General features: G+C 41.1%; 1 protein-coding gene across 5 annotated transcripts; it reads right to left on the minus strand.

Annotated features, from left to right (window-relative positions):
- Nucleotides 1-200: 200 nt before the first annotated feature.
- On the minus strand, nt 201-13,170 carry ZNF502 (zinc finger protein 502). Of its 5 annotated transcripts, XM_076006871.1 has the most exons (4): nt 12,317-13,169; nt 8,753-8,876; nt 4,876-8,018; nt 201-4,400 (listed from the first exon to the last, which is right to left on the minus strand). In XM_076006871.1, exons 3-4 carry the CDS (start codon nt 4,928-4,930, stop codon nt 2,827-2,829), a joined length of 1,629 nt encoding a protein of 542 aa, XP_075862986.1. In that variant the 5' UTR covers nt 4,931-8,018; nt 8,753-8,876; nt 12,317-13,169; the 3' UTR covers nt 201-2,826. The 5 variants fall into 5 exon arrangements, with proteins under 5 accessions (XP_075862986.1, XP_075862975.1, XP_012625804.1 ...); XM_076006860.1 differs by having other exon boundaries at nt 201-8,018; nt 12,317-13,170; XM_012770350.2 differs by lacking the exon at nt 8,753-8,876 and having other exon boundaries at nt 4,876-4,989.
- Between the last annotated feature and the right edge of the window lie 1,459 nt (nt 13,171-14,629).

Below are 14,629 nucleotides of genomic sequence, written 5' to 3' on the forward strand. Positions count from 1 at the left end.
TTGGCCAACTAATATATATAATATAAAATAAGCTGGGCATGGTGGCTCGTGCCTGTAGTCCCAGCTACTCGGGAGGCTGAGGCAGGAGGATTGCTTGAGCCCAGGAGTCTGAGGTTGCTGTGAGCGAGGCTGACGCCACAGCACTCACTCTAGCCTGGGCAAGAAAGCGAGACTCTGTCTCAAAAAAAAAAAAAAAAAAAAAAAAAAATTTAAAAATTGGCTGGGGAAGATCACTTGAGCCCAGGAGTTCAAGGTTTACATATATTGAGTTATGATCTATTATCACACCTCTGCATTCCAGCCTGGGAAACACAGTGAGACTTGTCTTTAAAGAAAGAAAACCTGGCCGGGTGCGGTGGCTCACGCCTATAATCCTAGCTCTCTGGGAGGCAGAGGCGGGAGATTGCTCAAGGTCAGGAGTTCAAAACCAGCCTGAGCAAGACCCCATCTATACTATAAATAGAAAGAAATTAATTGGCAAACTGATATATATACAAAAAATTAGCCGGGCATGGTGGCACATGCCTGTAGTCCCAGCTACTCAGGAGGCTGAGGCAGTAGGATCGCTTGAGCACAGGAGTTTGAGGTTGCTGTGAGCTAGGCTGATGCCACGGCGCTCACTCTAGCCTGGACAACAAATCGAGACTCTGTCTCAAAAAAAAAAGAAAGAAAGAAAGAAAGAAAGAAAACCTTCCTCAAAAGAATTTAGAGATATCTTTCACCCTTATGGATTTCTCTTTTTTTTCCAAGAAAACTCTCCCTATTCTCTACTGTCCACTCAAGATTCGAAAGATAGCAATGTATAATATTACTATAAATACCTACACACCAGGAAATTTGTAGTTCTAGTGGGCAAAAGTTGATTAAAATATATTAATTTACTCAATACATATTTATTGAACATTTACTATGTACCGATAATTAATTCCAAAGTGCTATTTTATATTTAGGAAGTATAAATACATTAACTTTAGCTCTTGGTAAAATATGTATTTTTCCATGAGCATAAAATATTTAGAAAGCTTTCATAGGGTTATTTTTACCCATGAAATTATAAGATTCTCAATTATGAAATCCTCCATGATAGGTTTTAAAAAAATAATCTTCATTGCTAGAGAGAGAAGAGCATATGTGATATTTCCAATACATTCCCATTAATGGCAATTCATGGCCCAAACCAATGTTTACAAGATGGTTGCTCTGGAAAAATCAATGATGAGTTCCAAATAATCAAGCATTCCAGAATCAACTTACTTTAGTTGTTTTTAATAGTCATATTTTTAAAACTAAGCTTCAGAGCTTAGAAACTATGTCAAGTACCAGTCAAAACCTATCCTCAATCTTCAGGAGCTCAGTTACTGGGCAACAGTTAAGAATATGAAAGGGAAATTAGCTGGGCATAGTTGCATGCACCCGTAGTCCCAGCTACTCGGGAGGCTGTGGCAGGATTGCTGGAGCCCAGGAGTTTGAAGTTGCTGTGAGCTTGGCTGACATCACAGTACCCTAGCCCAGGCAACAGAGCAAGACTCCGTCTTGAAAAGAAAAGAAAAGGGGGGGGGAGGGTGGAGAGAAAGAGAGACTGGGGAGAAAAGAGAAAACTGTCATTTCTCTCAAAAGAATAAAATACCATCACAGTAAAAAACTGTGTAATTTTGATTTTTCAGGGTATTTGAAAGAGGTTATTCCCTTTCGAACTCTTTCCAAAGTCATTCCATTACAAATGTTAACACTCTCTTAAGGACTAGTCCAGTAGCCCTAAACTCCAGCCAACCTAAAAAGCTGTCTCTCTTCATCGCTAATGCATTCTCCCAACGAAGTCTCATTTTGTTTGGACACTATCAGTTGTAGTAGGTCCCTCTCCCCTGGTCCCTGTGAACCAGTGGCCCAGCCAAACTTATAAGAGACAGTGTACAGCCTAGTGCAGGCAGGGTTATGTAGGTGACTTGCTCAGTCACAGTGCAGGCTCCCTTCTCTGTGGACTCATATCACCAGTAATCTAGAACAGACCATTTCTCTCCTGGGTAAACCAATATTCCTCTAGGACAGAGATTGGGTCTTCCTGTCTCTGGCTCTCTCAGCACATCTGGCTGCTTTCCCACAAACTGGCATCACGAAGTCTCTACTGACCTCCTATTTACTTCTTAGCCCAAGTTTCCCAAAAGCTTGAAAGGGTCAGGTAAAGCCTTTGCCCTGATAAAAGCCTTCTTCAACAGCACATTGTAGGGATCAGCCCAGTTCTTGCCAGATAATTTCCTAATTTTTGAATGAATGAATCTGGATTGTTTTTGACTTATTTCTGTCTTCCCTTCACAGGACGACTCGCACAGGTCAGAGAGCCTCCCCACAGTAGCATGGTCAGAGATGCCTCAAACATCTGGAGGCTACTTAAACTTATCACTATATCAGAACTATGCCACTTCCACACTGACAGGCAGTGTTTGGAATACCACATTAACCGATAAGCCAGTAAACACGTGCAATGAAGTCAGAAGGTGGGGGAGGGGGTGTAGTAAAGGAAACACAGTGCTAATTTAACAAATGCCTCATCAAGGTGTAGGAGTCACACGGGGACAAAGCAGTGGCAACCTGCAGGCTTTATCTGAAAAACAGGACTTCCATTCTACCCAATATTCCCAGATGCCCACTTGCACTAGTAGGTTCTGCGTTCTCCAAGCTCCCACCTCCTCCATTTCTGGAAACACTCTTCTAAGAATGCAGTAGCCAAGGCTCCTTCATCCTTCCCTCCAGGAACTCTACCTGCTCTTCTCCTTCTAGCCAAATTTCTAGTCACTCTCTAGAGAAACTGTCATAACCTAAATGCCAGCATTATTCACCACTGTGAAGTTTCTGATGTCTGAAAAGGACTGAACTATGCCTGAAGAACTTTCCACATTCTATGCATTCATAAGGCTTCTCACCAGTGTGAATTCTGTAATGTTCACTAAGGTGTGCATACTTCCGAAAGGTTTTTTCACATTCACTACATTTATAAAGTTTCTCACCAGTGTGAGTTCTATGGTGTTCAATAAGAGATGAACTATGAGCAAAGGCTTTCCCACAATCTTTACATTTATAAGGCTTCTCGCCAGTATGAATTCTCATATGCTGAGTGAGGCAGGTATTCTGATTAAAGCCCTTTCCACATTCATTACATTTATAGGGTTTTTCTCCAGTGTGACTTCTCTGATGCCGAATAAGGCAAATGCTCTGAATGAAGGCTTTACCACATTCACTGCATTTGTAGGGTCTCTCCCCTGTATGAATTCTTTGATGTTTAGTGAGTGGAGTGCTCTGAGTAAAAGCTTTGCCGCATTCCTTGCACTTATAGGGTTTTTCTCCAGTATGAATTCGCTGGTGTTTTATAAGAGATGGGCTCTGACAAAATGCTTTGCCACATTCCTTACATTTATAGGGTTTCTCTCCAGTATGAATTCTCTGATGCTGAGAGAGGTTTGCCTTTGTTTGGAAAGTTTTCCCACATTCATCACATTTATGAGGTTTTTCCCCAGTGTGAATTCTCTGATGTTGTGTAAGATTTGAATGTTTGCGAAAAGAAGAGCCACATTCATTGCATAGATAAGGCTTCTCACCAGTGTGAATTCTCTGATGATGAATAAGGTGTGTGTTCTGATTGAATGCCTTCTCACATCTATTACATTTATAAGGTTTTTCTCCAGTGTGAATTCTCAGATGTTCAGTGAGATGTGAGTGATTGCGGAAGGAACTGCCACATTCGTTACATCTATAAGGTTTCTCTCCAGTGTGGATTCTCTGATGCTGAGTAAGAAATGATCGACATCGAAATGTTTTCCCACACTGCTCACATCCATATGGTTTCACTCCAGTGTGAATTCTTTGATGTTGAACAAGGAATGAATTTCGACTAAAAGCTTTCCCACATTCTTCACATGCATAGGGCCTCTCTCCAGTATGAGTTCTCTGATGTTGTGTAAGGGATGAGCTCTGAGTAAAGATTTTTCCACATTTATTACATTCCCAAGAATTTTTCTGTGTTGAGAGAGTTGAACATTTACTCTGGTCTGAAATCTCATTAGTGTGTGCATTACTTGTTTCCCACTGATGTAGGCTCTCTTCTGTAGAAACTCTGAGATGTGTTACAAGCCTTGAGGTCAAAAGCAAGCTTTTCTCAAAACTATATTCTTGACTAACCATTTCAGGGTGTGCATCCTTGTGGATGAAACTTATTCCCCCAAAACGTCCTTCCTGGAAAAGGCAGGGCCGAAGAACTTGTCCAGGAGAGTTTTTCTTCATGCCCTCACATGCATATTTTTTTTCAAGAGTACAATCTTGGTATTCACCTTCTTGGAATCTCTTTGCTACTGTCCCTGGTGAGTCAATATCATAGACATCCTGCTCTACAGCCAGCTTGTTTGTCCATCCTGAAAGAAAACAGCAGAGTAAATATCTCTTATGTAGGGCAGAGTTGAAGCCCCTGACAATGTAGAACCCTAACATTAACAGCAATCAGTAATAGCCTATGAGTTAGGGCCAATAAAAACAAGCATGGCAAGCAACTCGTAGTTGCAAGTGGTAGAAGAGATGTGCATCACAGTAACTTGACCACTGTTAATGAGGAACCCCCATGAAAAGGGCAGCTATAGACAGTCAGGGAGTCAAAGAATGACAGAAAACTGAGGTAAATGGAAAACAACAAACAAATGCTGGAAAAGAGAAAGATAAAATATGTACTGGGGATAAGTAGGCCCCAGAGATATTCACCCACACCTGTGCCACCCACCCCTGTAAGAGACAGTACTTTGATCTTCTGAGCTTCACTTAGTTTCTCTTCTAAAATTTTCAAAGGCTTCCTACTGCCAGGCCTGTTTATCCCACTGGTTTTCCTTGCTCACTCACCTGGACAAGTCCCTCTTCCAATCTCTCCCTCTTCATGTCTTTGCATATTCAACATCCACAAACCTTCTCTTTGCTTTGAATGCAAAATACTTCAGGTTTGGAAAACTGGGAGTCCTGCTCATAGAAGGGAAAAAAAGGTGGGGGAATAGATATCATTGTTCCAACAAATAAACTAGAAAGAGCAGCTGTTGCCTAGCTGTTGCCTATTACTATCTAATAACTCACAATACCTCTTCAGGGTATCAATGTGGCTGCATCAGCAAAAATCAGCATTGGTTGCAGACTTCCAGATTCAGAAACCCTATTTGTCAGGTATCTAAGAAGTGACATACATACTGACAAACATTCAAGCACTTGATGAATAAATCAGAATGTTGTTTATTGCCTTATAATGATAAAGACAAAACTTAAATAAATAGGAAAACCCAAGTTAATTAGTACTCTCTGTTCATCCTACACTAATCTACATAAAAAGTCAGTTCATATAAGCAAAAGTTGCATGGGGCCAGGCATGGTGGCTCATGCCTATAATCCTAACACTTTAAAAGGCCACGGCAGAATTGCTTGACCCTAGGAGTTCAAAACCAGCCGGAGTAACAGCAAGACTTAAGCTCTACAAAAAAATTAAAAAATTAGCCAGGCGCTATGGCACATGACTATAGTCCAAGCTACTTGGGAGGCTGAGGCAGGAGAATCGCTTGAGCCCAGGAGTTGGAGGCTGCAGTGAGCTATGATACTGCTACTGTATGCTAGCCTGGGTGACAGAGCAAGATCCTATCTCAAAAAAATAAAAAAGTGGCACAAGGCAAGTGGCCTCATAGCATGGCTAATATGTTAAGACAGATAAATGAACTTCTACCATATGTCTAGGAGCCTGGATAGTAGTTAGAAAATGCTAACTTGATACAAACTAGAGATATACTGTCCTTTCTTCTACATGTTATATCAATTAAACAGTTTTTTTTTTTCAGGCACATCTCAATATAAGAACATAGTCTGTAGTTTAAAAACAAACAAAAAAAAGTTGTAAAATAGGTTTTGACTTACAAAAAGATTACAAAAATAGTAGAGAGTTTTGTTATACCCTGCTGTTTGAAATGTCAACATCACAACTGTTCACTCAAAAAATATCTCTCCATATAACCCTTAAGTGAGAAACAGAACTGGCAGCATTATTTCAAGGAAAAAAGGATGGAGAGTTGATTTTACCAGCGTGAAGAGCTTCAGAGGTATGAAAAGACAGACTAAGTCTGTTGAAGTACATAATAAAGTTGGTCCTCTGGGCTTTTCATCGAGGTCTGTGCCCTCTGCATTGCATTTTGAGAGGTTAAAAGGATTCTATCTGGGTTTTCCTCCTCCTTTTTCACAGGAGGGGTACTAAGGAGATGTTTCTATCACACAGTCCTGCAGAGACTTATGCAGTAGACTGGGGATTGGGTGTAATCAGTGCTAAATGCTGGAAAAAATGTCAGACAATGCCCCACCACCTGACTGCAGATTATGTAATACCTGGACAAAGGCATTAAACTAATAATTTTAAGTATAGGAGTTACAAAACTGTGAGTATGCTGTGCTATGGAATGTAGACCAGAGGTGACTTAATCCAGTCTGGGGAAAAAAGCCTCCATGAAGAAGAGATAAACAGGAAGTAGACAAGTGAAAAGGAAAGAGAATATACCAGTGAGATGAAACAGAACATACGGAAGAAATCAAGCTCACTTTCAAAGAATGAAGAATATTTGGTAAGGTCAAGGTATTAAGTATGAGAAACGAGACATAAAGACTAAAGTAAGCAAAGGCCAGATCAGTCAGAATCTTGTAAACCATTTTAAGGACTTTACATTACAGTGAGCAGAAAGCCATAAAATGAATTTGAAAAGGTTTGATAAAAGACATGACATGATTAGATCTGCTGTTGCTTTTTTTTAAAAAAAATACCCCTTTGCCCACAGTGCAGAGAAAGTGTGTAGGGGTACAGACTGGGGGGTCAAGGTGACAGCTAGAAGATCCCTTGTGAGACTGTTTCAATAGCCAGTAAGGGGGCTGGACTAAGAGACAGAATTAACAGGACTGGATGAATATGGGGGGAGGGATGAGAGAGAGAGAAGTCAAGTATAATTGGCCAGCTTATGGCTTGAATGACAGGCAGACACCACAATGATCTCAGTGAGAATAAGAACACTGATCTGGGGAGGAAGAAGATACATTCAGTCTCAAAATATCCAAACAGTACAACATACATATCTGGAATAGAGAAGAGAGGTGTGAGCTGAAAACATTTTTAGAGTTTTTGACATAAAGAGCACTTGAAATCATGGTAATGTGGCTAAAAACACTCAACAGTAGGCCTATACATTTAAAAGATTCCTAAATCAGGTGTGGTGGCTTGTGCCTGTAATATTAGCTACTCGGGAGGCTGAGGCAGGAGGATCGCTTGAGGCCATGAGATTGAAAGCAGCATGGGCAACACAGTGAGAGCATATCTGTATTTTTTAAATAATTCTTTAAATAAAAATCTCTAATGCTCTAAGAGATATAAAAATAATTAAATATATGACAAAAATATTTCTAATCATAAAAAAATAAAATATTTGTAAATTATCTTAGGACTATTGCTAACTACCTGGAAAAAACACTTAGTGAGATTCCTACATCACACCACACACAAAAATAAACCTAAACTGATTAAAGGTTAAATATAAAAAGTGAAACCACAAAATTGGTATGGCTACCAGCACTTTGGGAGGCCAGAGCAGGATTGCTTGAGGCCAGGAGTTTAAGATCAGCCTGGGTAATAGTTAGACACTGTCTTTAAAAAAAAATAGAAAAATTAGGGCCGGGCTTGGTGGTTCACACCTGTAATCATAGCACTCTGGGAGGCTGAGGCGTCAGATTGCTCAAGGTCAGGAGTTGGAAACCAGCCTGAGCAAGAGCAAGACCCTGTCTCTACTATAAACAGAAAGAAATTAACTGGCCAACTAATGAGTATAGAAAAAATAAGCTGGGCATGGTGGTGCATACCTGTAGTCCCAGCTACTCGGGAGGCTGAGGCAGGAGGATTGCTGGAGCCCAGGAGTTTGAGGTTGCTACGAGCTAGGCAGACACCACGGCACTCACTCTAGCCTGGGCAACAAAGTGAAACTCTGTCTCAAAAAAAAAAAAGAAAGAAAAATTATGGCTGGGTGTGGTGGCTCACACCTGTAATCCTAGTACTCTGGGAGGCCAACGCAGGTGGATCGTTTGAGCTCAGGAGTTCGAGACCAGCCTGAGCAATAGGAAGACCCCATCTCTACTAAAAATAGAAAGAAATTAGCTGGAAAACTAAAAAAAAAAAAAATATATATATATATTTAAAAAATTAGCTGGGGATAGTGGTGCATGCCTATAGTCCTAGCTACTTGGGAGGCTGAAGCAGGAGTATCGCTTGAGCCCAGGAGTTTGAAGTTGCTGTGAGCTAGGCTGATGCCACAGCACTCTAGCCCAAGCAACAGAGTGAGACTCTATCTCAAATAAATAAACACATAAAATATGTATGTGAGCAAGATCAAGAAGAAAAACTAATCATCACTTTGAAGATACAATGAATTATGAATAATTTTCCCCAACTTCTTCTATTACCTATATTTTGTCTTACTTTTTAAAAAACTAACTTAAATCTGTAAGAATACATATCAAATTATTAATTGTGATCTTCTCTGAGAAATCTAACCATGGTAAACTTCTGCATTAGCACCTATTTTGGATCGGCATGGTGGCTCATGCCTGTCATCCCAGCACTCTGGGAGGCTGAGGTGGGAGGATTGCTTGAGGCTAGGAGTTTGAGACCAGCCTGAGCAACATAGCAAGACAAAAATACAAAAACTAGGGTGACACATACCTGTAGTCCCAGCTACTTGGGAGGCTGAAACAAGAGAATCACTTGAGCCCAGGAGTTTGAGGCTGCAGTGAGGTATGATTAAACCACTGCACTCCAGCTTGGGCAACAAAGTGAGATGCGGTCTCTTAAAAAAAATAAAAAAGAAAGTTTTCCCATAGGAATAAGTAACTTCTATAATAGAGAAAAAAGTGAAAAAATATAATCAGAGATGACACAGAGATTTATGTAAAAAGACCACATTACTACCACAATTGTAAAGAAAACAGGTGAATAAATATTAATGAAATATCACATGATAGATTATGCAACTAATAAAAAATCATATTTTCAAAGAATATTCATGAGAAAATACAGTATGTTAAAACAGGAGGATTCAAAACACCAAAAAATGCACACACATATTAGCATTAATTATGCACTCAATACATGGAAACTATAATTAATAGATAGAAAAAAACATACACATTAAAAGAGGACATAAATAAGAACAAGACCCCGTCTCTACTAAAAATAGAAAGAAATTAATTGGCCAACTAAAAATATACAGAAAAAATTAGCTGGGCATGGTGGCACATGCCTGTAGTCCCAGCTACTCGGGAGGCTGAGGCAGGAGGATTGCTTGAGCCCAGGAGTTTGAGATTGCTGTGAGGTAGGCTGATACCACAGCACTCTAGCCCCGGCAACAAAGTGAGACTCTGTCAAAAAAAAAAAAAAAAAAAAAACAGGGAGGGAGGGAGGGAGGGAGGGAGGGAGGGAGGGAGGAAGGAAGGAAGGAAGGAAGGAAGGAAGGAAGGAAGGAAGGAAGGAAGGAAGGAAGGAAGGAAGGAAGGAAGGAAGGAGAAGAAAGAAAGAAAGAAAGAAAGAAAGAAAGAAAGAAAGAAAGAAAGAAAGAAAGAAAGAAAGAAAGAAAGAAAAGAAAAGAAAAGAAAAGAAAAGAAAAGAAAAGAAAAGAAAAGAAAAGAAAAGAAAAGAAAAGAAAAGAAAAGAAAAGAAAAGGAAAGGAAAGAAGGAAAGAAAGAACGAACGAACGAACGAACCACCAAAATACTAACACACTTATCTCTAGGTCAGTTAATAGGTCACTTTACTTTGTCCTTTATACTGTATGTATTTCACTTTTCCTTCAATAAACATATATTACTTTTATAGTCAGAAAAAGTTATTTTTTAAAAAACCAGAAACAAAACAAAATGCAGATCCAATGGATATGGTACTGGCCTCCCATTCAGAATATGATGAAAGTAAATTGGACTGGGAGTCAGGAAACTTTGCTCTTCCATAGACCATGTGAATGGGCCTACACAACAGGCTGTTTATCTGAAAAGGGTGACAAATTAGAAAATATCTTTGAGTCCTTCCCGTTATAATATTCTGTGAATCCTTGACAAGTTAATTCATGCAGAGCAATGATAAAGACATCTGCCACATGGTAGGCACTCAGTAAGGGTTAGATATTATTATGTTTGATGCTACAACCTATGCAAAAGGAAAGGGATCTTGGTGATGCCCACTTTCCTCCAATCATGGATCATCTGAGCTCTCAGCAAACTTTTTCTGTAATGGGCCAGAAATTAATTATTTTAGTTCTCCTGGGCTAAATGGGCTATATTGTCTCTGTCTCTCTGTTTCAACTATTCAACTTTGCTTTGTAGTGTGAAAACAGAAATAGATGACATGTAAACAAATGAGCTTGGCTATGTTTCACTAACAGTTTTGGAAAAAAAAAAAAAAAGTGGTAGACCAAATTTGGCCCATAGTTTGCTGACCCTCAGGTCTATATGTTGTCCAGAAAAGAATGTAGGTGCTTGTACAAATGCCTATTGTATAATAATCTGATTGTTCATTATTTTAAGATGTTAAAGGAATCCTTCTGCAGATTCATGGGGAGATGGGTATTATAATGAAGGTTAAAAGGAAAAAGGTTCTTAGTAGCCTTATCTTGCTAACCTAACTAAGAGCTGGCTTTCTCCTCAGACCTTCATAGCTTTCTCCCTGCTGCCACCTCCTTAACCCTCAATTAGCTAAAGAAGTCTGGGCAAGCTAGCTGGGCTTGTTTGAGAACCTGAAACCACTCTTCTTTCAATAAGATTACATTGAAATGTACTCCTCTCTGAAGCCCTCCTTGGCTTGCCTTTTGGCACCAAATAACACACTCACCCAGGCTGCAGTAGAACACAGTATTTTAAGGCTGGTGGCGGGCCCCCTCCCTTCCCTAGATCAAAAAAAAAAAAAAAGGCTCAGGAGACCAGACCCGCCAAGGACAAAACTGCCAGGCCCCAGAGAGAGGAACCACACTCAGAAGTCCACCCGGATAAGAACCTTTCCGCTCTTGGATGCCACAAATACCTCCAGCCCCTATTTCTCAACTACCACCCAAGGTCACAATAGAGAATCCCTAGCTCTTCCCACCACAAGTCCCGAGACCCACCCAAAGGGTGTAAAAGGCCTCAGCCCCTTCAAAAGGGGCGACTTCTGGGGCCCCCCTCTCTTGGGGCACCAGAACCTCATCCAGGAGTATACAGTAAAGCCACGTGCTTTGCCCCCCATTCTTTCTCTCTGTCTTTTCTTTCCGACGCTTCCAAAAAACCTTACAAGTATCTATCTCTTCTGTAGCCTGGGTCACTTAGTAGTAATGTGCCCTTGGACAAGTTATCTATTCTCTCTATTCCTCAATTTCCTCACTTCTAAACTAAAGATAATGGCACTGTGCTGGGCTCTGCGCTCTGCAGTGCTGGGGCTGCTGTTGTGAAGACTAAATAAATTAGCACAAATATTTCAAATAGTGCCTGATATACAGTAAGTGCTAAGTAAATGTAGCTTAAAATATCATCACTAAAATCTGCTTACATTATCTCCGAGCACTATACTGGAATCATCTTCCCATGTGGCAGGCTCCAACGTCACTCGTTCTGTAGCCTCACCCCTGAACTCCGTGTGATGTTTGGTATGTAACAGAGACTAACATTTTGTTGGGAGATACTAAGGTTTGCAAACAAGCTATCACATACATGCTGTCAATTGAGCCTTCTGAAGAAGGCAAGGCGCAGATTATTAGTACAATTTTAGAGATCAAGAAATAGTCTCTGTAATCCTCCAGAATTATAACTCCAATCTCAAGATTCCCCAACTAGTGTACTTTACACTATTTGCTGTCTCCTATTAAGACAGTTCCCAAACAAATTTCTGAGCTACAGTAGCCGGTGGAGAAAGTAGCTGGTATCAGGACTGAGAATTCAGAGCCCCAAGATTGCGTTTCTGGACACGGGTCTTAGCTTTGGACCATCCATTACTCACTCATTAATTCATTCACTCCGCCACTGAAGAATGGCGTCTCTTTTGTGAAGAATGGCACTGTGCTGGGCTCTGGGATCTGCAGTGCTCAAGCTGCAAGCGGGGCCTTGCTGGACCGACAGTAGTGCCCCTGATGGCCGGCGGCTCGAGCGGGCAGCGATTTGGGGGGAATCAAGGCCAGGGCTCACTTCCAGAATAAGGCCCCGGCCCGCCGCCTCAGCTGAGGCGCGCAGAGAACCTCTCCTTTCCCCTCCCTGGGGCCCAGCCGCTCACCGTGAGATCTGGGGTGCTCCCCGCTGGCGGCGCCTACAGTCCGAAAGGTACATGAAAGCCCAAGACACAAGCCTTAACCTATGGAGCCGGAACAACGGTGGCGCGGCCGGTAGTGCGTCAGCGGCGGGCTCCCACAGGCATCCGCTGACTCTCTAGGAAGCGGGAGGAGCATCTCTATGGGGCCGCAAAGGAAGGCGATTCCTCCTAGCCCAGACTCTAAGCCCAGCTTTTTTCTCTCCTAGCCCGGCTGTGTTCCTCATATCTTGTGATGCTACCTGTATCCGGAACACTTTCCTCAGGAGAACTGTAGAGAGGAACGTCAGGGATGGAAAGGGATAGGCGTCGGAATGGGCCATCTCAGGAAGAAACTAGCATATTCCATGTACTTAAAGTAGCCCTCATTAGGAACTTCGAACCATCCTTTGTCATGTTAGAACAAAGGACAAAGTCCCAATCTAGGCCCACACAAACTGACCTCTACATAAGTATCTCTTATTGTGCTGTGATATACATTCTGCTCTAACATTACTGAATTCCCAATGGCCTCCCAAAATCTGTTACTTATTCCTGACCCTTAATATTTTTTCCAGGATTTTCCCTCTAGAATATTCTCCCTCCCCTCTACCTACTCCCGCAGACCTCAGCCATCCAATTTATACTGGTTCTTTAAAACTCAGTGCCAACTCTCGCTTGACCACCTTTACTGTTGGCCAAGGTCCGACCACTGCTCTTTACGCTCCATTATCACTCTATAAGAGCAATTCCAGCTCCAACTGACCTCCGATTCAGTGGCCCCCTAAATACCCACACATGTCCACTTTCAAAGATATACACAAGTAACATCCCACCCAAGGGCAACTGTGAAGGACCAAATTCATCTCTATATGATTCTATCCAGTTATATGGAGCTATTATTTACCATTATATACTAGTGTTTAGCACAGTGTCTGGCAGGGAAGGTATTCAATAAATACTTGCTGGATTCATTAATCTGACACAAAAGTAAAGTTGAGATCATTTGAATTTTTGATAAATTGGAAAATGCAGATGCCACAGATTAAATCCAGAAAACAAGCTCTCTGCATATCCGAAAGGAAGTACCACCTAGCTGGCATATTCTCATCTCCTTGGCTCACTCTATGCAACTGCTTGCTCTCTCAGTATAATGTAAGCTGTATGAAGGCAGGGGCTTTCTCTGCCTTGTTCATACTGTATCCCCAGCACCAAGAGCACTGGCTGACGTATATGGTAGGCACTCAATAGACATTTGGTGAATGACTAAGTCACCAAAATCAGAATTATGTCTTAAGCTGAGGAACTTCACTTTCATTGTTGATACTGATCCAACTAGAGTCTCATCTCTAAATACAAATAAATCACTAAAAATTATACAAATTTTGAGGATCTCAAAAACATGAGAGAGACAGATTCAAATTCAACATACCTAGAGTTATAGGAGATATGACAGCTGGTAATAGTTTGTATTCTAAGAAGTTACATCAAGTAGTTACTCCACATAGATGTTTATTGCTTATATATGAGAGCTAAGACTGTTGGAAAATCATCTTTCTTCCCCCAGATTACCTAAAGTACACAGTCCAGAGATGAATGTTGCTTTCCTGCAGGAAATAAAAACTGATAAATCATATTTACCCATCCCCCCAAAAAAGAAATTACATGAAGAAAATGCCAGGGGGAGGTCTTTTGTTGTTCTATACAAGATGCAACTCCTAGTACATTCACACTGGCTTGCCCCAAATCTGTTTCTCCCTTTCTTTCTAACACTCTGTCTCCATTTATAGACAAGGCAAACAGGCTTATAGAATTTGACTCAACCAATGTCTCACAGCTTGTACAATAAGGTAAAGAATCAGGTCAGAAAGCTAGAACTTTGGTTGCCACACACCATGCCTTATGTAGGCTGCAGCGACAGATCATCCCTCCCTCCCTTTCCAACATTTCAGTTGCCCTTGTCTAGATTTTCTCCTTTTTCTTTACACCATCTCTAAGGGGGCCAGAACTACACACATAAATTTTAGATCCAGTGTCTACCAGTTTAGCAAGAATATCGTGGCAAACACTGCAAGTTGCCCAAAAAATTCTCCTCATCCTTCTTACTAACCCAACCAAATTTGGTTACACTATGCCCAGACTTCTTAAGTTCATTTGTGGCTAAGGATGGCCATATGGTACAAGTCTGGCTTACAGTTTATAGCTGAGGCTGCCAGGAATGCTGCTGTTTTCTTAAATTAAAAGAACAGGCTTAGTTGGAAAATCCTTTTAGTCCTTTGCATTTCCTCCTTCTCTCTTTCT

This window comes from Microcebus murinus, chromosome 1, assembly GCF_040939455.1.
Source record: "Microcebus murinus isolate Inina chromosome 1, M.murinus_Inina_mat1.0, whole genome shotgun sequence".
NCBI lineage: Eukaryota > Metazoa > Chordata > Mammalia > Primates > Cheirogaleidae > Microcebus > Microcebus murinus.

Excerpts from the sequence above, each read along its gene's own strand:
- ZNF502 (XM_076006867.1), bottom strand. The coding sequence starts at position 4,476 with ATGTTAGGGTTCTACATTGTCAGGGGCTTCAACTCTGCCCTACATAAG.